This window comes from Pagrus major, chromosome 5, assembly GCF_040436345.1.
Source record: "Pagrus major chromosome 5, Pma_NU_1.0".
Lineage (NCBI taxonomy): Eukaryota > Metazoa > Chordata > Actinopteri > Spariformes > Sparidae > Pagrus > Pagrus major.
In genome coordinates, this window is record NC_133219.1 from 9,654,670 (window position 1) to 9,680,438 (window position 25,769).

The 25,769-nt window shown below is 41.8% G+C and overlaps 2 protein-coding genes across 3 annotated transcripts; one reads left to right on the top strand and one right to left on the bottom strand.

Annotated features, from left to right (window-relative positions):
* Positions 1-1,961: 1,961 nt before the first annotated feature.
* Positions 1,962-10,001, bottom strand: LOC140996449 (rho-related BTB domain-containing protein 2-like). Its single transcript, XM_073466861.1, has 10 exons — positions 9,937-10,001; positions 8,054-8,255; positions 7,781-7,884; positions 7,250-7,435; positions 6,226-7,169; positions 5,499-5,617; positions 4,685-4,835; positions 4,493-4,581; positions 2,840-2,945; positions 1,962-2,164 (listed from the first exon to the last, which is right to left on the bottom strand). The coding sequence occupies exons 1-10, from the start codon at positions 9,999-10,001 to the stop codon at positions 1,962-1,964; spliced, it is 2,169 nt and encodes a 722-aa protein (XP_073322962.1).
* A 3,413-nt stretch (positions 10,002-13,414) lies between these two features.
* Positions 13,415-20,128, top strand: ido1 (indoleamine 2,3-dioxygenase 1). 2 transcript variants are annotated; one of them, XM_073465421.1, is made up of 10 exons: positions 13,415-13,567; positions 14,427-14,522; positions 14,605-14,724; positions 14,816-14,934; positions 15,043-15,057; positions 15,141-15,240; positions 15,328-15,445; positions 15,526-15,577; positions 16,272-16,420; positions 16,509-20,128. In XM_073465421.1, the coding sequence occupies exons 1-10, from the start codon at positions 13,484-13,486 to the stop codon at positions 16,904-16,906; spliced, it is 1,251 nt and encodes a 416-aa protein (XP_073321522.1). In that variant the 5' UTR covers positions 13,415-13,483; the 3' UTR covers positions 16,907-20,128. The 2 variants fall into 2 exon arrangements, with proteins under 2 accessions (XP_073321522.1, XP_073321523.1); XM_073465422.1 differs by having other exon boundaries at positions 13,482-13,567; positions 14,431-14,522.
* Positions 20,129-25,769: the final 5,641 nt, after the last annotated feature.

Genomic DNA, 25,769 nt, shown 5'->3' on the forward strand with positions numbered 1-25,769 from the left:
TTACTTTTCCAAAAAACAATGGCTTGTTTTTTGTTTTTTTGTTTTTTTTGGATGTATCATGAGTCTTTATGATGTCACTTATATAAACATGTGTCTACTTTACTTTGCACTGTAATCCGGCTTCACTATTAGTCAACTGTTTGTTAAAACTACCTGTAATGTACTTTATACTACGGTATATAATAGATGTAGATGGAGGTCAGCACAATGAGTATGCAGTTATTTTCAACAACACTTTGTAGCTGCACAGTAATTAAATGCAAGTCGGATAAGTCAAGTCTGTATTCAGTATATGTATTACTCAGTAATACTGTACGATTCTGCTCACTGCCTGCAGTGCACAATATTAGGTAACTGCACATTAGAGTGATGCAAGTGCAGTTCATCTGATATTCTGTACAATTTACAATACTACCCATCTTCACTGAGCACCATGCTTACAAGTCCATTCTACAATCAAATTCAACAGTAGATGACAATCTTGAACATACGGTACTCTGAGGTGTGCAAAACAAATCATGACAAATGATTTGATCGAAACCTCTTTTCTTTAAACATTTAAATATCATGGTCTTGTATCCTCCCAGAGTTCCTTTCATCACATTTGCCGCAGCGTGTCGTGACACCATACTGTCTTTAGTGCCGTTCACCGGGATGCTGCTACTGGAGGTTCTTGTGTGTGTCTCTGTGGAGGAGAGTCCAGAAAGTGCTCGAGGTGTGTAGGAGAGTATGGATGACTTCGCCCAGGCATGAGGAAGCCTCTTGCATGTACAAGTCTTACACAGCCAACTGCAGACAGTCGGGGGGGCGTCCTCTGATCAACTAAAGTAAATCTCTAAAGGCCGAATCACATCCAGCGACAGATGCGTGAGACACATCGTCACAGAGGGATGGTAATGTACATGTGGTCGCTTCAGCTCTGGAAGTGTCGCTATAGGCTCTGAGATGCATCATGTGCTGCTTTCCAGGATGACAGTGATCAAGCTGACGGAGGCATTCATGTAAGTTAAAACTGAAGGACTCGGAAAACATGTGTGCTAACAAGCCTCATCAAGCAACACATAGGAAATAATAGTGATCTGGTTTGTTTTTGCTGGCATTTTTACAGAAAATACAGTTATTTTCCTTGATTTTGGATCTCCTGTGTTTCAGGACACTGGATGCATTCATGTAAACTAAAGCCCTTTTGTGACAGGAGGCCACAAATCACACGATCACAATACATTAATGCAGAGCATGTCCACACTCATGACTTTTAGCTCTATAAGCCATACACAAACATTCAGAAATAGAATGACTGGACAGAAATGGGTGGACCTTTCCAGTATTTTCATTTATGCGAATCATAATCAGCATGGTTAGTGTGAACTACTTCAATAACGGATTTCCTGGCAGGCTATGTCATTGTTATGTCCTGTTGATGAGATCATACTGTACACATAGTTTGGTAGATTGTACAAACACTTAAGGGCAAAGTGTTATATCTCTGAGACTGAGAAGTTCTGTGTTGAATTGCTGGTTGTTGCAGCTGATAAGCAGCACTTGGTTATCAGTTCTGGTTAATTGATGAGAATTATGATCATAGGTGGAAAGTTCTGTGCCAGCAGAGTCCTATTTTTAAAACTCAGGTAGTGGAACATATAACAATCACAATGAGTTGTTATTTGCGCCAGTTACACTGTGCCATTTGTCAGTGAGGTTCATATCACTGAGGTTTGAGTCTCATGTACACTCAAGCTAAAAATCTAAGGAACAAAACTCATTACTCTAACCGCTGGATTGAGCTGACCTTGCAGACCTGGAGGTGTGCCGTTTGACTGCAGAGGCAAACAAACAGGAGGAGGAACTGTGTGCCTGAATAATCGGGGCGTTTCTAGCCAGCAGTGCTTATCTTCTATTGTTTCTTTCACAACTTGCATCCACACTGATGTTCCTCACTTCAGCGTGGCCTTACCGCTCGGTCAAATGACAGCGGACGAGCCAGAAGAAGAGTTTGAGTTTGGGGAGGAAGGAAGGTTCCAGAAGAGCCATTTGCGTTTACATTGCCGTCTCTGGTACAGGTAGTCCTCCTTGTCGCGCTCTTTGCGTGCTCTTTGGTAGTGGTCGTCCTCTTTCAGGTACCACACAGGTGGCCAGCGATGTTTCTCAAAGTACTCTTGGTTCTCTGCAGTAGAATAGACTGTTTTAGGAATTTGAAAATAATAATTGTGCTACCGATACATCATGATGTAAATCTTAAAGCAACGCCATGTCATTTTTAAAGTAATTCTGGAGAAAGATAGTGTTTAATCTCATCCCCATATTGTCAAATACCAACGCTTTGGGTTAATTGTTCCGGTCCAACGCCAAAGACCCGATTTAGTATTTGATTTTGATTGATATTTGATGATCTGAGATGGATGGATGGATGGATGGATGGAGACTCAGCAATTAACTATCTTTCTGCAGAAAGATACACAGTGTTGCTTTAAATTGAATAATAAAAGTGGACTAAGAGGCTATCTAAAAACCAAGTGATGTCATCATCTTTGTGGATTATTGCTCAAACAGTGTAGGCAATAATCATTCATTTATAGGAGTCCTCGACTATATCATTAAATAATCATTTTGCTTCTGAAGCGCTAATAACTAAATATAACTCCTACTGAAGTGGAATACTGCTTTTAAAGATTTCCTTTGAAGCCTATTAAACATATTTTTATTTCATGCTGTTATAATCCAATTGGCCTCACAGACACACAAGTTTCCATGTACTGTAGCAACCCGTGTTTGCCATACCGCATGCCAGTTTAGCGTTTAGTAAGCATAAGAGGGCATTAAAGGTCGATATGTGTGATACCTGTAGACTTGGACTTCATGTCTCGGGGAAACTTGCGGCAGACGCTGTTGTAGTTGGTGCAGATGTGGTGAAGACACCAGCCGGTGAGCTGTTGGGCACCGTGGAACTGTCAACATAAAAAAATCATTATTTTTCATTTGTGTATGTGTTGCTTTGTATGCAGACACCTCATTATTTGAGGTAATCCTGAAGGGACATGACTAAAAAGCAATGGTCACCCAAAACCGAAAATTCAGTCATTATGTACTCACCCCCAATGTTGATGGTAAGTCAGCAAAACATTTATGTTTTTTATGTTTTAAACAAGTCCCCATCTACTTAAGTTGTTTAGGAGAATGCTGCAACACTGTTGCTGTGAAGCTCCAGAAATGTTGTGTGGACTATGAAACTTCACCTGACTTTCCATCGGCGTGGGGCTGAGTAGATAATGACTGAATTTCCATTTTTGGGTGAACTTATCCCTTAATGCATGAATGAAAAAAATATTTTTACTCATATTTGACAAGATTGCAGAGGCCATTTTAGGTGACCTCAGGTTCAGATTGCCATGTTTTTCTGCTTTGCTTGGCTTAGTTTTCCCTTAAAGGTGCTATGTAGTTTTGGGAAAGAAATTTTAATCAGAGGAGAAAGATCTTTATTGACTGATTTTTTATGCCCAAACAAACTAAATAATCAAACTCTTCCTTCTTATGACTGAATAAACTGAATAAACAAACTGACCTTAAAAGGACAAAACAATTTCATACTGTTTTATATTTGGCGGACCCTGCCACCTTTCTAGCTTCAAACAGTGTTGAGAAAACAAGCTGTTTTCCTTTGAGAACAGCTTGTTTATTCAGTTATGGATAAAACAAATATTCCTGAGTTTATATTATAACCTCATAAATACAGCTAATATTAAAAAATTGCTTTGATAAACTTCTCAGTTGTTGCATGTCAGCTGCACTCAGGAGATTCACTTATAACCTTAACACTATTATTAGTATGTTAGCATTAGCATGCTAATCTTAGCACATTGGATTAGTATGGCAACTGAGAAAGTACAGCTGAAAGTGACAAAGTATATTTGACCTTGACAAAGTAGCTACATATTACCAGGGTCGTATTAACCCTCTGTTGGCTGCAGACAAGACTGGGCATAAAGATGAGGTGAAAAATGCATGTAATGTCTTTCACTTCAATTTATATTTTTGTTTTTGTGCTTCAGTGGTGCATTTTGAAGAAATTAGCAAGTTATCTAAGTTATCACCACAAAATGAACATGTGGGTGGCCCCTGAGGGTCTTGTTTGGTAATCCAGCCTTGCACATGACACTAATGAGCTTGAGCTGAAGTGAAAATACAGCTGAACCAGAAGCACATCTGAGTCTGAATGATGAGATAAACTAAAGTGCTGAGCCTGCATGCTGAGACTCCTCTGTCCTACATGCCCACTGCCCCAAACATCCTTTGCCATTTATTCTGCCAAACAGCTGACTTGCACTCTGAAAACTGTGTTTCTTTGGCTCCACCCACTAGGTGTAAAGATTATTTCATCCTCCAGAGCAGTTTTCCCTGAGAAATGCCCTCATTAATAAAAATCCAATTTGCCAGAGCATTATATAAGAGCTTCAAGTGCCATCCCTGTTTAGTGGTGGCTGACAGGTCACACTACCTGGGCCATATCCAAGTACACCAGCACATCTCCGTCAATGTCAGCCCCCATCATCGCTGCCTCCGTCAATACTGTTACTGTGTAGAGCTCTGAAAGAAACATCAGAACCAGTCACTACAGTGTGAGCATTAACCTTGATCACACACAATGACTTTGTGGTTGTCAGGATAATAAATATACCAAATGTAATACCTGTAAGTGCAACCAGGTGGGGGAGGCAAAGACGATTGGCAAGAACAATAAGCTCCATTGCATCCAGGTCAGATCGAGAGCAAAACCTTCCCGTGTACAGGTACTCCAGCACAGCCCTCATACAGCTGCGAGTTGTGTTGGGAAACAGCACCTTAGAAACAGGAACATGTGACACAGCATGACTTAGCTGCCCAATGCTTTTGCTGTGTTTTGCATTTAATAGAACAGCCAGAGGAAATCTAAAATGAAAGAAAATCTAGTTATTTGCTGTATCACTCTGTACTCTTTCCAGTTCTGCTCTAGCTGCAGCAACAAGATAAACAAAAAAGAAAAACCTTGTGATGTCAAGCTGATAATTGGTCATTACATCTAAAAATAGCACAGACGAGCCATTTGATTTTCAATCATTTTAAATAAAAAAATACATCTAAATTTCAAACTACCTGCAAAAGTTGTCTTACATATATTATCTTTTAATAGCATTTTGTTCTGTTATTGTAGGAAAACAAAGTAACTGGGCTAATGGGACTATAGCATGTTTGGATCACAGAAGCCAGCGTAATTGTATTACAACGGACATGCAATCCTCTAATTAAATTATACTTTGTACACAGGCCACATCGTGCATTGGTGCTCTACTTGAGCTAGTACATGTATTGATCTTTGCTGCATTAGTGTGCTTTTTTAAAGTAATTAAATTTTAAATTTTACTGCAGAAAAAGTTTTATCCAGTGCTAACTTTGGTCTGCAGTGAAGCTCTGCTGGTCCTATTTCACAGCCCAAAAAAAAACCAGAAACAGTGACATAAGCTTACCTCTTTGGTGCAGCTCTCCACAAAAGGCCCACCGAACATAGCTGCCATCCAGTCACAACTTGAGATGAGTAAAGGCTTGTGGGCCATGATCGTCCCATCGTCTAGCTTGAATACTACATCTGTAATAAAGAGGTGAGACACTGATCACACTTAACTCACACTAAAATCCACTCTACGGCAAGCAGAACACAAAAATAAACATTGCTTAAAGGAGAACTATGCTTTTTCTTTTTTTTCCTCTCCTTCAGTGTAAAATATATGTTCGTCTGCATTTAAAAAGATCTTGAAAGTTCAAAAGGTCAAAGTCAACACCAACAGAAGCCCCTCTCTCCCACAGAAAATATTGCTCCTTTTATTCTGTGACTCCTTGACATCACATTACGTCACCATGTCACATGTGCATAATATATGCCGAAGGGCTAGTTTGGCACATTAAGATTAATTTACCACAGCTGCTCTGTTGTTGTTAGTGGTACTGACTCAGGCGTGTGTTAGTCAACCAATAAGAGTACACTGGGTATTCAGCAGGGGGGCCTTAAAGAGACAGGAGCTGAAACAGAGCATTTCAGACAGAGGGGGAATATAGTGCTGCAGCACCGGGCAGTATGAGAAAACTGATGTGTTTTTTGAGCATTAAGGCATTTAAACCTATTCTAGTAGTAACCCAAAATAAAATTATGAACCTAAAAATGAGCATAATATGTCTCCTTTAATGATTTCTACTCACCAGAAAAGGTGCCTTTGGCCAAGCACTCTTTGACTCTGTTTGTGCGTCGTACATGGAAGGCTTTCGTGATTTCTTGGTTCATGAAGGCTTCATTGTTAAGTATGTTTGCCACCATCATCCGCAGGTCAAAGACCTCCAGCAGCTCAGCAATGTGTGCAATGTGCATTAGCTCTTTCTCATTCTCGTCTAGCTGACCTGTGTACAGGTAGCGAAGAACTGCCCGGAAAGGACCGAGCTGCATGGACTGGTCCATGTGCACTACCGTCATGGGCCTGGGGCTGTATGTGACAGGGTCGTCTACCAGCTCCTCCTGGATGCTGACGAAAGCTCGGCTCCATGAGGAGAGCACTCTGCCACGTCGGGCCCCATCAGAGTCTTTCAAGGTCCCATCACTAGTGCAGGCCCTCAGGTTGGCCCTGTCTCCATCATCGTTGCTCTCGCAGACATCAAAGCTAGCAGCACGCATCAACAGCTCTCGTCCGGAGAGAGGACCACGAGTGGGCCTTTCAGTCTCCTCTGAAGTCTGTGTGTCCATAATAAAGAGGTCGTAGAACTTTGAAGAGGATGTCGCCAAGTATATCTTATGTGCAAAGATTTTCTGTCGCTCCTGCAGGACCAGGATGACGTCAGCACAGTGTGGGTCCTCAAGAAGACCGACTGGATGCTCCTCTGTGGTCGTTGGGGGAGGAGGCACGGTGATTATAGGTGGGGGAGGTTTTGGTGGCAGGAAGGGCGCCTGAAGGAGAGGCCGCTGCACATTTCTGAGGTGAGATTTCCAAAACTGCAGGTGGCGGCGTGAGATTAGTGCAGCTCGGATAGCATTATCAAAGACGTCCTTGACTCCAAACTGTGCAACGACACTGGTTTCATAATATGGCACTCCCAACTCTTTGGCCACCTCCCGTCCTCTCTCTGGAGGAAGAATCTCGTTGGATTTAATGGGTCTGAAAATTAAAGAGAATATATTGAAGGCAAAAGATTAACTCAAACACAAATCTCAAACAATCTCTGACCTCCACTCTACCTAGCTAAAGGCCTCCGTGCCCTGTTCACTGCCTCCAGGTCTGCATAGCGCAGGTCCAGCTGACAGCCCACCAAGATGACAGGAGCACGGGGGCAGAAGTGCTTGATCTCAGGGTACCACATGGTCTTCACATGGTAGAGAGAGTTGGGGTTGGCGATTGAGAAGCATAGTACCACCACATCAGACCTGAACGAAAGAAACACGACAAATTCTCTCAAATCAGGCAGTACCAGAGTAGGGCAGCAACTACTTCTTATTTCTTTGATGATTAATTTGCTAATTATTTTCTTGACTGATCAATTAGATGGTCTGTAAAATGTCAGAAAATGCTGAAAAATGTCAATGATTCCTAAAGGCAAAGATCATGTCCTAAACTGTCTTCTTTTGTCCAAAAATCCAAACATATTCAGTTTACTGCCATAGAGAGCTGAAGAGTCACGAAAATATTCACACATTTAAGAAGATGAGATCAGCAAATTTGGACATTTGGCAAGTTCCGGTAGATTAACTTTAAATTTTATAATATCTCACCTGCCGTATGCAAAACGCCGGTCCTTATGATGGTCTCCGAAAGTGTCCCAGAGGCGGAGGGACACACTGACGTCATCCACCACATCTCTGGAGCGCTCTAATACCTAATAAGAGATGACACATTCAGGGATATTTTCTGCAAGTCACTAGTGAATAAATTGCTCACAGCTAAATGTGCCTCATGCATAGATTTATTCAGTTGCGTGGACAGAGATTTAATTCCTCAAAAACCCTCAACAACCATTGTTCTCATTGTGTAATTTGCATACTCACCTCCTGGCACACTCTGTACTGGTCAATCGCCCAGACTGTGGGCACATGTGTAGCAAGTAACTGGTACTGAGTCAGTGTGGCGTTGCAGGCCCGGGCGCAGATGAGTCGGGTCTTTCCGACGGCATTGTCTCCCACCACCACACACTTGATAGTTTCAACGTTTGGCCTCTCATAGTCCATATCAGAATCTGTCAACTGGGACCTGACGAGATATGAAGAAGCAGAGAAAGCTGCATCATCAGCACCTGAAATCCTAAACTATCGTCCTGAACAGTACAGGAACATTGATCAATAAAGATATTAGACACTGTGACTACTCCTCATCTGCACTGCTCGTTCTGCCTGCAGAGCTATCAATGGATGGTCTCGTGACTCGCCTGTGCCCATTCACAAGTTCCCTGTCCTTGTTCCTGATAAAAAAAAAAATTTAAAGGAACAAGCAAACAGAAAGGGGTTGATTTTGGGAGATTGAATGAAAAACATTCAATATTTCGAACCAGAATGCTTTAGTTTGCATGCTATGGGTTAATAAAAGCTGATGCAATCATATCCAGATATTTCTTTAATCCCCTTCTGCAAGCCTAAAATACCTTTCCCTATGTATGGTTCCTATGTTATAATCCAAACAACCTCACCTTAAAGCTTATAAGTACAATGACAGCTGAATCAGAACAATGAGTACTAGAAATCTGACATCCACAAATAAACCCTCATTAAATGAAATGGACGGAATAGGTAAATAGACTATTTCTGTCTCTTGAAAATGGTGGCTGATGAATTAGGTAGCCCGTTTCCAAGGGAACTGTAGCCTGTGTGTCTTTGTGTCACAGCCAATATCCTCCATCCATGATGGTTTTTTGTCCTTATTCAACAAAAACATAAGCAGCAGATGACAATCATGCCTGCTGGGATAGGCTGCGGCCGTGCTGTAGTGTGGTCCAGATCTATTTGTAGCTCTAACTTCAAACAGGACATCAAGGAGCTGAGCTCTGTCATGTCACTGAGTCATCAAACACCAGCAGACCACCATCTGAGCTCTGACCCCAGCAGCATCCTCCCCTTTTTTTGAAAGACCTGCACTGACAACCTCTGATCAGATGTCATTCATATTTAGATTTAGACAGAGCGTACTTCTTATGAATGAGGTCAGATGCTCCTTAGATGCCAAAAAAATACATAAATAAATAAATGATTGACAAAAATATCTGCCACCTTCTTCAAGACCCAGTTTTTGCTCCACAAACACATTTCTGGTTCTCCAGGATGATGTTCCACAATCAGAGAACAGTCTTGTAGCTTTTCGATATCTTCATGTGTATACAGTCCTCTAGAGATTACTATTACGGGCTACTATTTCTCAAACGGTCACTTGCAGTCATTCATAAAACCCAGCCTTTCATTGAATGCACAATCTGTATCCTGTAGGCTCGCCCTCACTTCCATTATGTCCAAAAGCATCTGTGACCTTAGGCTGGGCCTGTATGACACTATACAGATACACCGCCTCTAATATTGCTCATTCATATGCCCTTTTCTGTTTCTGGCTCCACTGCGCAACTCCCGAATTAATTCATCTTTTCCACATGGACACATATTGAAAATAACCCACACAGCACCCTCAGACTACAACCCGTCATTAAATCGCCATTAAATAAGCGTGCAGCCTCAGTTATCATCCACAGCAAAGATGATAAAATTGTGCATTTCCTACCAGGAGGACCGAACAGTCCCTCCGCCACCGAGACACTAGTCATGAGGCTCTGCTGCATTACACGTTATGTAACACCCCGTCACTGACTCCTGAGCCTGTTTATCTGGCTCAACGCAGAAAACAGCGATTATAAGGAAATAAAAAAACAGTCGCAGGGAAACGTCCCTCTTACCGCAACATAAGGAAGTGCTGCATGGATTGGCTGGTCGATGAACGAGACAGAAAGCAGGGCTCCATCGGATGCGGCTGGCACCTGACGGCGGCTGGCGTTTAACTTCATCTTCAAGGCGAGGTGATCGAGGCTTGAAAATAGACCGGTCGAGCCGCAGATGTTTCAGGAAAGCTCTTCTGGATCAACGCGATTAGTCCGATTTCATTGCCAAAAATACGATCGCCGCCGATCTGAAGCCTGTCGGTGCGCTGCAGAGCTGCAGCTCTGACCGTCATGGAACCACCTCCACTTACTGTAAGGCCTCCGTAGCTAATAATAGGCAGGCGCACCGACGAAAAAAAACCCATTCATTACAAAACACTGATCCACTTTAAAGTCGCACAAATCTCCTTCCACTGCTCCTACAGCTCGGAGAGACCGGCCTCCAGTCCAGCTCATGTTTCTAGCTCTCCTTTAAAAACAATCTGGGTTTTACTTTGCACAGTTTGTATTATTATTATTATTATTATTATTATTATTATTATTATTATTATTATTATTATTATTATTATTATTATTATGTTTTAAGTGCCATGAAATACATTATACACGCCTCATGCATCCAGGCTGGGTTAAATAAAGCGTGTACAGCATGAAGGATCAGCTGCCTTCAGCGTTAATTGATAGTGTTGTATCCAGAGGAAAGTCTATACATGTTCACCTGGGACAGGTATCCAACAGAGATTAACTTGGGCGTGTGTGTGTGTGTGTGTGTGTGTGTGTGTGTGTGTGTGTGTGTGTTCACTTTAATCTATATACACACATAGCTGAAGATGAATGACACAAATTAAACAAAAAATGAATCAGATAATAAAATGTTCTGTTTTTTTTATTCATGTGTCACTGTATCATTCAGGAGCACTGTAAAGAGAGAGAAAAAAATGCATGAGTCATCATAGCTGTGGAGCTATATATAAATAATCTGCTCTTCCCTGGTACTAAATTAACTCCTCTGGCTCTGTTAAACTGCATTATGACTGCATGAGATCCTCTGATGTGTCACTATATCGATCAAGCCAAACTCTTTTGCTATCATTGGACTCACTGACTGGGTGTAGAGAACAGTATCCAACAAATAAATGTGACATTTTTATAGAAATGTTGATGTATAGTTATACAGGAAATATGATGAGCAAAGATGATGGAAATCTGATTGATGCCCCCCTTTCTTAAAAAATGTTGTTGCTCTTTTATTCCTACTCTTTACTGACTTCCAATTCCTATAGGTCAAGTTCCTGAAATAATCAGTCTTTTACTTCTCATAATGAAACCAGAGGCCATGGATTATGGCCGACAAGCCATAAAGTTGTTTTTTAAAAATGTTTTAAAACAAGTCCCCCTCTATGTCAGTTGTTTAGGAGAATGCTTTTTTGCTCATTAGGCTACAAACAAGAAACACCTTATATTACCTGTTTTTCATTTTTATTTTTTAATTGTTTTGTCTTTGTCTTTCCAGTGTTACCAGTCAGTTTAGTTGTCTTTTAGCACTTTGGGGCAATGCAATTAGTAAAGCAAATAAATGACTTGCCATGTTTGGTCTGTGATAAACAAAAGGCTACTTACCACTCACTGACAGCCATGCCGCACCGATGAAGGCAGCTTTTCCACTGTTACATAGAGGTTGTTTCCACTTCAGTTAGGAAAGGCTTTCAATCCACAATAAACCAAATTCTCCAGAGTTGGTTTATCTTGTAGCTCCGTCACTCTGTGTCGCTCTGAAGGACGTCAATCACATTACACAGTCCAACAATTTAATCTGTTTGCCATCTTAACTTTGTTCAACGACCAAGAGGATCAAATTACGACTGATCTTCACAACTTTCAGAAAGCATCAAAGCTGCACTGCAATTATTTTTAAAGAAAAGCCTCAACTTGTTGATTTGATTCACACAAGCATCATTCTGTGTCATTTTATTGAATTGCTTGTCTAAGTGGACACAAAATGATAACCTGTTCATACAGAGAGATTGCTCTGGAGGTGGAGGACCAAGTGTTATTGAGTCACTCTGCAATGTTCAGTCTGCTCCACCAGGTGAGGCTGACAGTCTAAATTTCATGAATCCTCTCTAACACTGAGCCACAACATGAACATATAAAAAAAGACAGTAAAGGGTTGAATAATCTGCTTCAAAACACGCCACAAATTACATAATAATGTGATAACATGCAATCGTGTTGTAAGGGAATAATAAATATAAAATACTGAAATAATGTAAATGAAACCCTGAATTTGGTGTCTGTACATGGCCAAAGAGGAGGATATAGGACTGGATTTGGAGGTGCAGATAACCTTTGGTATTTCTTTCTTCCCTGTCTTCTTAGAATTAAACATCTTTTCAATGTTTTGTTCTTTCAGACACTTTTCTCTGACTTTTGTTATCTACAGTATTGTTTTTATACCAAGCATCTGGCTGCTTTTAACCACTGCAAAAGCAATTTGAGATCAAGCTTTCTTTTTTTATAAAACCAGCATTGTTACACATAAAAAGAACGTAAATAAGAGTGCAGTTTTTCACATACACAAAATGGAATTTATGTATAAAGTACACATGACTAATTAAAGGATCAGTTCACCCTAACATTTAAATTCTGTCATTAGTTACTCACACTCATGCTGATGGTTTCGTAGTCCACAAAACATTTCTGCAGCTTCACAGTAAAACAGCGTATCAGCATTATCCTAAACAGCTGAGGTAGATTGGGACTTGTTTAAATTGTTAATAAAAACAACTGAAAACAAACATGACAAGGCTCCATACAGCTTGTTCGTCGTAATCCAAGTCTACAAAAACCCTGAGCTCCAAAATACATTTGAAAAGATGTTGTAAAGCCGAAATCTTCACTGTAGCCAAAAGCGTTAGTGTGCACCCTGTCTGAAGTGGTGGCACGAGCTCTACTACGCATCAAAGGTGTAAATAATATCTTTTCAAATGAATTTGGGAACTCATGAACTCAAGCCTTGGATTACGGAGCCATTTTATGTTTTTCTTTGTTCTTTTCTCTGTTGTTTTTTTACATTTTAAAACAAGTCCCCATCTACTTCAGTTGTTTAAGAGAATGCTGCAATGCTGTTTTGCTGTGAAGCTCCAGAAATGTTTTGTGGACTAAGAAATTTCACTCGACTTTCCATTGGCAATGAGCTAGGTGGATAAAGACTGAATTTTCTTTTTTGGATGAACTTATCCTTTAATTCACTGGAAAAGTAAAAGAATAACAGGAGCTGGTCAAATCAAATGTGATACAATAAAAACCCTTTTCACGTGTTCAACTGTGGACCTCCACTACTTAATGATTCACAAAGCGAGCCATAGCTACTGATTTTCCACACTTAACTCAGAATGGTGCAATAGCAGACGTGAGTCACAAATGTTGTGTAAGCAATTGTCAACATTGTTGACAACAGGCCCTAAAGTGAACTCTGTGCCCGAGTCCACACAGGTTGGGGTCTCTTGAAGCATTCAGATAGTCGCAGGATTGTTGCTGTCAGTGGGTTTCTGTCACATTCTCTATGGCTGCTGACTCAGAATCTCTTTTCTCTCTGGACTCCTACCATGTCTCCGAGGAGCTTGGATTCATCCTCCCTGATCCTTTGGTAGGTGGAAAAGCTCAGCGGATAAATGTCCTTCTCTACCTTTTGGATTTTACCTTATACACAAGCCGTCATTATGAAATATTGGATCTGTGTCTAAAAGATTGTTTAACTGAAAATAAGGTAATTTCACATTAAATGAAAATGGTAGTTTTGGCAGTTCTCAAACTTTAAGCTTGTGGTATCGATTGACACTGAGTTGACTGAGGGAAGTTAAAATTTGGCATTGTTCCTGTTTGCTTTGTCTGATGAACTTTATTCCTACAGCACTGTGTTTTTACAAATCCACATTTTGTTTAATCCCTCTGCCAAGTCCAAGGTTACTTTGCATGTAGCAATGTAAAACAATAAAATGCAAATTTAGGTATGAGGCCTTAAAATCACAAATGAAAATATGTAAGATTGTTCCATAATTTTGCTGATTCGCATCTGTAGTGCTCAGAGGCATACTTGCCAACTCTCCGTAGTTTTCTGGTTTCCTCCTGAGGTCAGAAATATCTTGTTTTTCTCCGAATAAATGAGAAATTGTCATATTTTTTCCCCTTTCAGTCATCATAACCTGTTTCTGGCACTGTACAGCGTGTAGTCTGCTGTACTGTGTCTTCTCATCCTCCTCAGTGAATGACAGACGGATAGAGAACGAAAGAGGAGAAAGAAGATTTTAACAAATTTCTCTTGCTCTTGCATTTTACTTATTATTTTGTTATTTCTTATTCTGTAAATGCTTCGGTTGTCAAAATCCTCCCTATTTTTGAGGTGTCAAGGTTGGCAGGTGTGCTCAGAAGTGCTGTTTCATTTCCATTTGCCATGATGATCAACATTTCCTTACCATGCACACGGTGCTCTAACTTGACTTTCAAAGGAAGAGCTCCCACCGTACTACCAGCCATGGATGGATATTGCCCTACGAGTTACAGAGCTCGTGCACTCTCACGAGCTACGCCTCCATATTAACAAGGTGAGTGGGGACAATAAACTGACAAGGACAATTCACTGTGTTTATGGAGCCATGGTTCAGTGTTGATACTCTGTCTGTCCAGATGCCACTGCTGAGCACCCAGTATCTGCAGAAACACCGGGAGTTGCGGCTGGCCCACCTGGCCCTCAGCGTGATGACCATGGGCTACACCTGGCAGGGGGGAGAGAACAACACAGTCGAGGTATCTCTGAGTCTTTTTGACTGTTCCCTGATATCAGTCGCTCTAATCTTCTATTTATCTGACTTTGAATCTTCGATAATCTTCCTCTTAGATGCTACCGCATAACCTGGCTGTCCCGTACTGGGAGGTGTCACAGCGTTTGGGACTTCCACCAATCCTTACCCATGCAGATGCAGTACTAGCTAACTGGAGGAAGAAGAATCCAGAGGGGTGAGGCCAGTTATCTTCTGCATGTGGTTTGATTGCCTCCCGAACTGGTTTCAAGTCTAAATCTGCTCTTTTTCTTTTCTATGTTCATCTTTGTGTCTCCTGTGCCAGGCCTTTTGACATGGAGTAAGTGCACTTGAATTATGGTCCTCAAGACATAATGTACCCTGATATTCGGATGTAGGCAAAGGTTATTGTTTTACTCGCAGGAACCTGGAGCTGCTGCTCAGCCTCCCAGGTGGAGACAGTGTCCGAGGTTTCTTTATGGTTACTCTGCTGGTGGAGCTTGCAGCTGCTCCTGCATTGAGGGTAAGATACTATATTAATAACACCTTCATACAACAATAAGATGGACAAAACTTAAAAAAAAACCTTAAAACTGGAGCTGTGTTGCAGAACATTCCTACTGTGATCAACGGTGTCAGGTGTGGTGACACTGAGGCTGTGGCCAGAGCCCTGGAGGACATCAGCCAGTCGATACAGGACATGACAGATGCACTCAAGCTGCTGCATGGTAATCACTCAAACATAACTTAAAAAAATATTCATATTACCACATCAACAAGAATTTGGATTAATGTGTTTTTTCTTAAGTGTACGTGGAACCGTCGGTCTTCTATGGCATCATGAGGATCTACCTGTCAGGGTACAGAACTCTCTTTGTTTTCATTTGACTTTAGTCTTCTAATTGTAAAGTAGAGCTGCAACTTTTAGTCAACTAATCAATAAGTCGGTTGAAAGAAACTCAAATGCCAACTATTTGATCTCAATTTTTTTTCAGTAATTTTTAAGCAAAAATGTCAAACATTTGCTTGTTCCAGTCTTTGGGTTATTGACTGGTTGGACAAAAGAAACAATCTGGAAACATCACTTTGGGCTCGTTCCCAGATAGCAAAATTGTACCAGACACGTTAATCCGGCCCACAGACCACGTGGAATGATGGCACTTGGGTGGTCCACTCTGAGCCACAAGCAGGTCCAGGCCACAGATTGGGCCAGTTCTGTTTTATTTGGTTCGCTCTTGGCTGACATGTGGCCATAGTATGGCCTGCTTGTGGTTCAGATCTGGCAAACAGGAGTGGACCGCCCAAGTGCCATTATTCCCTGTATGTGGGCCAGATGAACATGTCTGGTGTGGGCCAGATCTGGTCCACAACAATTTTGCTCACTGGAATCCAATGAGCATTTGTCATAATGTTTTGACATTTTATAAACTATGATTAATCGATCAATAATCTGCAGATTCATCTATAATGAAGATGATTGTCAGTTGCAGCCGTACTGTAAAGTAAAAGATGTTTTTGAAACGTGTGTGTTTGTGTCCATGCACACCTGCATAGGTGGAAAGACAACCCTTGTATGCCTAATGGGCTGGTTTATGAAGGGGTCCAGACAGAACCGATGGAGTATTCAGGTGGCAGCGCTGCACAGAGCAGCCTGCTGCACTGCTTTGATGAACTTCTGGGAGTTAAACATGAAGCAAAAAGTGGTAAGATGTCCATTTTTTTTACCTCAATTGACTACAACTGTGCTGTAGAGGAATGAGGAATCATTGTGATGTATCTGCCCTAATGTAGGCGCCTTTCTAACCCGCATGAGGGACTACATGCTTCCCGCACACAAGCAACTGATCCAGGACATCTCGTCGCAACCCTCTCTAAAGAGTTTCGTCCAGCAGCAGGCCAGTGAGCGGCTAAACCAGGCCTTTCAGCACTGTGTCACAAAACTGTTGCTTTTGCGCAGCTACCACATCAACATTGTCAGCCGCTTTATCACCGTACCTGCAGCCAGAGCACGACAACTTCGTGACAGGAGCCAGGACTCGGAGCTGGAAATGATCAGCAGAGCACCCACAGCATTAGAGGAGAGGGGCACTGGTGGCTCCGGCATCATGACCTTCCTTAAGACTGTGAGGGACCAGACAAAAAACGCCTTCCTGCCTGAGAGAAGAACAGAAATGAAGCACCAGAGCTGATGTGTGAGCAGTGTCTGCTGCATATATGTCATTCAAAGGATGCATTTCACGTAGCTTTGCTGTGTTCCTTAACAAACCTCAGCTCTGAGTGATACCCATCATTCAGTCCAAATCCTAATTCAAACCGTTGCTCTAACTTTCCATGAAATTCAACTGCTGATTCCTTCTTTAATCTGGACTAGAGAACAAGAGAGTTTGTCTTCTGTAACATGAACAAATAGCAGCTGTTATCTGTTCAGTTTGATCACCCTAAAGTAAAAACAGATAAGTGAGAGAAGTTTGCAGCTGTCAAAAAATGGATCATTTGAAAAACTGAAATCCTGCAGTACCTTGTTAAACCATGGCAGGGCACTAAAGGGCAGCATTACAATTCAGATGAAAGGAGGATTGTCTGTTAAAGGCTAAAACAGTGGGCAAAACCTGAGTCCCAAAGGCATGAAGGCTTGTGATATAACTGATGTAATAACGTATTCATCATTAATGACAGTCATTTGACGAGGTGTGAAACCCACACTAGCTGAAACCCACCCTGACACACTAAAGCAGGCTGGAACATGACCTTTTCCCTCTCTGTAAATAATCAGCCTTTGTTGCGTCTTTACTCCACACTGTGTCCTTACAATGGGGTTGTCATGTCGAAGTACAATGCACAATGCAGCGCAGAGATGCATCACTTATCAGGGTGGTTACCTCAGCACCTCTGCCATCCTCCTCCAGCCCACATCCAGCCCTCACATGCCCTACAATACTTCCTGGATGGAGTGTGGAAAACCCAGAGCGATGAAGGGATGGATTGTGTCATGAATGGCTCACGCTGTGAGAGCTTCACCTTTCCTGGCTCGTCTCCACCGGTGTTTTATTACGATAGCAGCTTGGCAAGATCAGATAAGGCAGACGATGTGGCAATTAGACATGACAACTCCCCTCAAACGTGCAGGATCTACTTCTTCCTACCCTCTTTCTTGTCTATTGCTGGGTAGCAGGAAAGATAATGGAAGCGAGGATTAAACTATTACACATGTAGCCTGTCAAGATTCTAGTGTCAGAGACATTTGTTTAAAGGACAAGTTGACCCAAAAAAATAAAATTCAGTCTTTATCTACTCACCCCCATGCTGATGGAAAGCATTCTCCTAAACAACTGAGGTAGATGGGGACTTGTCCAAGTCTCCAGAAGCCCTGCGATCCCGTATTGATTTGAAAAGTTGTTATTTACACCCTTGATGCATGTTCGAGCTCGTGCACCAACTATAGACGGGGTGCACACTAACGCTTTGAGCTTAGTAGCTACATTGAAGATTTTGGCGTTGAGAAGGGTGTAAATAATATCTTCAAATCAATTTGGGATCCCGGGGCTTCCAGACACTTGGATTAGACCGGCCATGCTGTATGGAGCCATTCTATGTTTTTATGTTTGGTTTTTCTTTTACATTTTAAAACTAGAATCACCCGCAATAGAATGCATACCTCTGCCAAGGCCCAACAGTCCATTTTAAGTCAATCAAGCCTAATCACCATTGGTACCCCTCTGAATCCTAATGATCTCAGCTGCACATCGGTGGTAGTTGCAGGTTTCCATCGTTATTTGTTACCATATAGATAGTGAAGAAAGACTACCCTCTCAGAAAACATTTATAAAATCCCTAAATCCAGATTTTTATTGGGATCCACAACAAATTGTACTCACTAATGGGTATCAGGTACCTGATATTCCAGATTTGTTTCATCAGGATCCATGCATTATTCCCTGAGAAATAAACAGAATTGTCAACAAAAAAAAGGCCTCAATGTTAAAGAAATTGAGAAAAAAATTCCTGGATCTGCACCAAAAATTGATGGGGTCTATTCTGGGCCGAGATCAATCCTCCAGCTACGTTTTGTGGAAATCCGCTCAGTAGTTTTTGTGTAATCCTGCCTACAAACCAACCAACAAACAAATGGACACGTGTAAAAACATAGTTTCTATCTACTTCAGTTGCTTGGAGATTGCTGCAAATGCTACGAAACTTCACCCGACTTCCAGTTAGCATGTTGGTGAGTAGATAATGACTGAATTTTAAGCTTTGGGTGAACTTACCCTTTAAATGTTTTTAAAAATATTTTTTTATAACTGAGTAATCATTAGGCTGTCATTCATTCATTCATTAGGCTGTCGTTCATTCACTGAAATACATTCACTCAGACGAGTTTCATAACCTGGTCTTAGAACATGACAGTAAGACTGAGGTGAGGAGGTGAAAGGTGAACAGAATATCCGCAGGGATGGAGAGAGTTGGGTGGTGGTGGTGACAAACAGTGTGCTCACATGTCACAGTGATCTGATTAGAACCTTCTTCCACAGCCAACGCAAATAATCCCCTTCCTTATTGCTTAACTGTGGAGGACTCCCTGACAACCCGACAGTAAACACAGGCCATCTCTAAGGATGTCTTCATTGTGTAGTCGGGGCTGGGCCTGCACCGACGCTGAAGTTTCACCTCATGTCACAACAGTGGCTGATTTCAATATAGGATATGACACACACATATGTACGCACACACCCGAATCGTTTGTGTTGTTCTGATAATGCTGTGACATGTAACACATAAGAGAAGTGTGTAAAGGGTCAGTTTTTTAGTTATAAAGTTACATTTTGGTTTAAGAATCAACTCCGAAAGCTAAATCAGTGTTTTTCCTCTGGGCAAAGGGCATCTGGAGTCACTCTTGTTTTCATGAAATCTACTCAAACATCCACGTTTGATCCATCAGAGCCGACAGGATTACAGGCGTGGGTTCTCCTTTTGGTTAGACAATCGGACATCTTGCCTCGGTGGTTAACCACAGGATATCCTGGATTCTGTTATTTCAAAATTGAATTTATGATGCTGCTGCTTACCTCAAGCCAAGCAAAGCCAGGACCTTTTCTCACCCATGATGGCAGCAGTGCAGGATTGATTGTCTTTGGCGTGCACACGACGGGCGTAGCTGGGAATTATGGGTCGTGCAGTGCAGTAGGTGACTCTGGGCGTTTGAAAACTTTCTGCTCATCTGGACTTCACTATCTTTATCAAACACACCCACAGGTCAGAAACAGCTTCATAACTCACTTACTGATCGGTTTGGATTCACCCTCAGTTCGATTTGTGCTCTATATATCCTGAAAAAACTCTGTTATCACCAGTCTATCATTGCCAATTACTAAAATCTGTCTATAGCAGATAATAAAGCTTCAGTCTGACAGTGACTCTGGCTTGCTCTCTTGTTTTTCTTTCTGTGTATGTGTATAAATATTTGAGACCAGATACTCCTTGAGGACGTTGCAGCCACAAAAACTATATGCATAGTCAAATCATAAAACATAAGTAGACACCATTGAAATAAGCACATAGCAATATGTGTGAGGTAAAGATACAATATGTAACTTTTAAGCATTAAAATGTCAAAAAATAAGACCTGTGTTATGTACTTTGTTGAGCTGTGTACTCACATTACCCCAAATGTTTCCGAAAATGTTGGAGTCCAGAGAAATCTGCAAGTTTACTCAAAGTAAAGTTATGTTTCATTTAATCACTGGAAGCGTTGTCAATGGTGTTCGTTTATCAATGAAAACTACAACTCCCATGATTCCACACTTATGTCTCATGTCAATTAGACCCCTAATTGTAGACATTGCATAATGTGCATTTGAAAACTATAAAAGAAAATAAAGAAATTAAGACTAGCAATGGAGCAGTAAAAATTCATAAGACACATGAATTCAATCCATTACAATATAAGAACAAAATAAGATAAATAAAATAATAAATAAAGGATAAGTCCACCCAAAAATTCTTTTAAAGTTTAGCAGCTACAGTGAAGAATTCAGTGGATCTCAGAGCTTCTGGACACTTAGATTACAGTGGACAAGCTGTTTGAAGCTATTATATGTTTTGTTTTTCTGTTTGAATTTTACATTTTAAAACTAGTCCCCATCTCTTTCAGTTGTTTAGGAGAATGCTACAGCACTTTTTTTGTTGTGAAGCTCCAGAAATGTTTTGTGGACTACGAAAAGTCACCCTACTCATCGGGATGGGGTCGGGTGGATAATGAATGAATTTTTATTTTTAGGTGAACTGTTCCTTTAAGGCCAACAGTAGTTGACCAATATAAATAATAACCAGGTTAAAACCAATAAAATAAATTAAAAATAGAATAGATTAAAAATATATATCAATTAATGGTCTGTGTAAAATAATGTACAGAAATATACGTCAGTCCACCTCAGGGGTCAGGTTTCTTTACCTATTATGTTCCTAATACCTCTCCTATCGACACGATCGTCTCCAGACTGGTGAATCATCCTTCCTATAGGACCTCCATCTGGAAGGTTTCCATAGAAGCCTCTTTAAACACAAGCAAACGTAGCCAACATTCCTTGTGTTGTGGCTTTTCAGACTTCACTTTCCTGGCGTTAAACAAGACATCAAGCTCGTCTTTCACCTACCCCGTCTCTCAAATCATTTCTCTCAACCCCCGGCTCCTCTTTGTACCTCACTTTTGCGGTCTGTCAGAGCAGGTTAAAGGCTTTTGATGTTGTCATCTTACAGCAACTTTATCACTTCCTCCCCACTGACTCAACTGAACCGGCATGCCCACATGAAAAAAAACTGAAAAGAAGCTGTCACACACACACATCCAGCTTTAACGGCTGCTTTTTCAGGTGTAGAATTACTGTTGATGCCAGTGTTGATGATGCAGCCCAGATGACGTCACTGCCTTGACAGGAAAGCACACGTCACACTGCAGTCTTTGTTATTCCAGGGAAAACTTGTGACATTTGGCCTCTGTGATACAGATATGTGATGCATCATGCTGTGCTGTACGACATAGATATCCGGCTCTGCGTCTGATTGATGGTTTTTTTTCCTCCCCGCAGCCCTGTGAGTTCCAGTGTTTGGCTGAATAAATGTAGGAGATTGTCGACACATGTTTGCTCAAATTACTCTGTTTTGCCAGTTTTGATGAGTCACCAGTGACGTCCTCAGGGCCTACAGCCGTGCAAGTGGCTCTGTACTTAGAGCAACAAATGTAACTTCCTGGAGAAAGATAACTGATTGTTGAGTCTCATCCTAAGATCGTCAAACACTAATACTTTGGGTCGGCTGCCAGGCCAAAGCATTTAAAGACCTGGGGACAAGTTGCAACAGTCAATGATCTTTCTCCGGGAAATTAAATTGTGTTGCTTTAAGGTTAGGGCTGGTAACTCATTCAATCAATCTCAATCATTTCATTAGGATCAAATGAAATGATTGGACAGCCATCTGCTTGTCCTCCATTAAGGGCTTTTCACACCACTGTGTGGTAACTCTTTGCCTCCAGTCATTTCAATCAGGCAAGGGCGGCAGAGGGGACGTGGTTTCAACTGTGGTATGTTCGACTAAGATGCGGTTGCCGAACACGCACATATTGTTCTGCCGCTCAGACTTCACCATGCTAAACTTCTGGTAGTAGCTGCCTGGTGTTGGCCAGAAAAGAAGGGAGCAGGCATTGGTCAAAAGCAAACACGGTGGAGCTGATAATGTTGGTGTCTGAGTACCTGGAGCTGTACAACATGGTGTTAGCATAGAACAACATTTTCACCAAACCACAGAGTCATAATTTTCCCCTAACTTTATTGAACATATACATGTTCATATAAAGAGCTCTGAAAGCTAGAATTTATAGTGTGGATATTTGGTTGGTTGAACCAACGCTGTGACGTTCACCGAAGCACCTGCCTGTCATAGCGTTGGACTGCAACAGCAACTGCTTTTTAAAAACACTTTGCTCTCTGTGGGAATCCTCCTGCAGGGAGGCGATTGTCAGGGTGGTTACCACACAGGGGTGTGAAAAGCCCTTTAGGTTTGGTGCACGGGGCACGGATATACTGCCATAGGTAAGGGAGCTAGTGGCACAAGAATGGGTGGGGAATGTGAAAGGCAGCGCTCCACCCTCAGATCCTCCACTGAGGTGCCCTTGAACAAGACCCTTAACCCCAACTGCTTCAGTGGAGCTGCTCAGTGGCCAACAGATCAGTCTGTAGTTGCACTGAGCTGTGAATGTGTAACTGTGTTAATCTGATTAGGATGTTACTGACAAAGAGCGCACTGCTCTCAGTGAACCCTCCCTGAATAAATAAAGGTTAAAGAAAATACCATAAGATAATATCTTTCATGTGAATAATACATGAGGTGGTTGGATACAGTTCGCTAATGGCAACAATGTACAGTACACAGCTCATGAGCCTGTCGTTAAGCAGCTAACCCATTAGCACAAAGCGCATACCCAAGAGCAAAGAGTAGTAAGCGCTGGGTCTTTTCAGACCGAGGTAAGTTTGTGCTATTGAAATGAATTGATTAAATAATTTTTTCTCTGTTCTGAGAATGTCGCCCGTTTTCTGTGTCAAAAACTTTACAGGGTTGAAAAACTGTCCTGCAGGACACTGGCACTGTAGTGACCTTCAGCTTCAGACCAATAACCATTCGTACGCCACAGTTCACTCATGTTTGAGGGAAAGATTTGGCCTCTTTCAAAGGAATGCTTATGCAATAGAACATTTAAAAAACTCTTGTATTTTTCTCTTTCATTTATACTGTGAAATACGCTTTGACAAGGTTAATGAAATAAAGAAATGTGGCCACCACAAAATATAGGCCTGGTGATCTGCTTCATGATTTCATTGTCTTCTTGCTTTGTAGTGGCTGTTGGCCAGACAGTGAATTCAAGGGCAAGAGATATTTTAAAACATTATAAAAAAAAAAACTCTGTGATGAGTCTTATCTTGCTTAAACTCTTCACTGTGACTTGTGCAAAGTAATGAAGAGATAAGTTAAAAAAAGAAGTAGGAGAGATGTTAAAAGTACGAACAAGTATAACTTAGTTTTTAGATTTTCTAACTTCTAACTTTTTTATAAAGCACTTGTGGACAAGTTGTTTAAGTTTTTTTAACACTGCTGGACTGTAGATCACTTTGTAAAGGACTCGGGTTAGATTTTCGGCGACAGTCCAAAGGATGTTCACGTTCTCGAGTTCCTCGTCTCGGTGCCTCTCTCCACTCCGCTAACAGAGAGCAGCAGTAGCTAACGTTAGTTTGGAAATGGAGTCCGCTAATGTAAACTTCCAGCACGACAGAAACTCCACAGAACCTCTTTAATGCAAATTTAAGTCAACTTGAATTAAAGACAAACACTGACTGACAGACAGCAGATTATAACAACAGATCATTTTGGAAGAACAAGCTTCTACTGAATGATTTCCTGTGCGCTGTGGGTCGCTCAAATCGAACGGTAGTCTTGTAAAAAATAAGAAAAGGCTGAGTGTTGTTGGAGCAACACTTTTCAGGAGGACTAACAGTGACTGAAATGCCCTTACAGTTCAGTCAGACTTGCTGAATGGTTTCCTCAGAGACCTCAACCACACATTTTAAATCAGATTTTGATGGCAGCGAGAAGAATACATGACATTCAGAAGGTTTTCCTCACAGGATTAGCAGAAGCCCACACACGTCACGGCCTTTTGTCTTAAAGGTTAACACAACTTTGAGCTGTGTGACAGGGAATACAGCTCAACCTCTCACCACTGCTGACTCACTACTGGATGGCCAGGTGCAAAACAGGCAACTGCGCGATCCCACACACACACTTTCCCACACGTGCATGCACACAGACACACACACATGCAAATGCACTTAAATGTGCAGACACACGCCATGCCCAAATGAGCACACATGCATGCATGTGTGGACACCTCACTCCCTCTGACCTGCAGACAGAGATACCTTGTGTGTGTGTGTGTTTACTCCCACTTTCCCCACTTGGCTTTCCTCTCATGCCACATAGCTATTGTCCTCCTCTCGCTCGCTCTGCTGATTGACTTCCTCTTCCTCTGAGTTGTCGCTAATGTCACCTTCCCAGCTGGCGCCCACACACTCATGTTATCAACAGCTTCTCATCCGGGTTACGAAAATACAGGAAGTTCCCCGGGGGTCTCCTGCATGGAAAAGAAAAGTCCATCTCTCCCTGTCACATGTATTCCATGCTAAATACAGAGGCATGCTGCATGATAAGAGGGCCGTGACTGAGCTCAGGGGTAGATTACACAGTAGGTGTTCGAAGATAATACCAGTGAACCTCAGGAACTGGAGATCGTATCTGCACTGGGATGTTCTCACGTCCATGTTCAACACCAAAATAGACTTAGCTCATCCACAGGTTAAGTGACGAGCAGAAATGTATTTCATACAGTTTAAAGAACAAGCGGTGAAAAGATAACTGCTGTAATTCACTACATGACAGTTAATCAATGGGCAGCAGAGAGCGGAGAGACTTTATTCCCTGACTCTGCTGCTGCTGTTCAGTCCTGGACACTCTGTACTGCATTTTTTGGACACAAAGTCCAGTTTGCTTTTTTCTGCATGGGATAAAGCTCATTAATCCACACTGGCGATGGCTGACTTATGTAAGAAAAAAAAAGGGGGCTTCCTTTTGGAGTGCAGCTACTGAGAGATGGAATGAAAATCCTGCAATGGTTGTCTAATCCCAAACTTCCCAGTAAAAACATTTCACTTCCTCCCAAGCGAGATCCGGACTTGTTCGCATGCAGAGCTGGGGCAGGCAGAGGGTGGGCTGCTCAGACCAGGGGACAGGCTGGAGACAGACAGGGTCAGGGAGATGGGAGGAGCGGTCAGGTGCATCTTACAGGCCTGGGGAGACCACTGAAATGAGACGCTGGACAGTTAGAAGAAATATGAACAGATTCATTCTGCTTCTGATCAGCTCAGGAATATTTTCATATTGGTCGAAACGGAGGACGGGATCTCATTGTGCCATAACTCGAGATCAAAGTTTGAGTCACTGAGTTCATTCATC

Bases quoted from the DNA above. Each gene is read 5' to 3' on its own strand.
- LOC140996449 (XM_073466861.1), bottom strand. From the start codon at position 10,001: ATGGAGCCCTGCTTTCTGTCTCGTTCATCGACCAGCCAATCCATGCAG. The intron at 7,170-7,249 runs GTAGAGTGGAGG...TTTAATTTTCAG, and splicing joins GCACGGAGGCCTTTAGCTAG to ACCCATTAAATCCAACGAGA. The intron at 2,946-4,492 runs GTAGTGTGACCT...TTATGTTGACAG, and splicing joins TGTACTTGGATATGGCCCAG to TTCCACGGTGCCCAACAGCT.
- ido1 (XM_073465421.1), top strand. From the start codon at position 13,484: ATGGCTGCTGACTCAGAATCTCTTTTCTCTCTGGACTCCTACCATGTC. The intron at 14,725-14,815 runs GTATCTCTGAGT...TCTTCCTCTTAG, and splicing joins GAGAGAACAACACAGTCGAG to ATGCTACCGCATAACCTGGC. The intron at 15,446-15,525 runs GTAATCACTCAA...TTTTTTCTTAAG, and splicing joins TGCACTCAAGCTGCTGCATG to TGTACGTGGAACCGTCGGTC.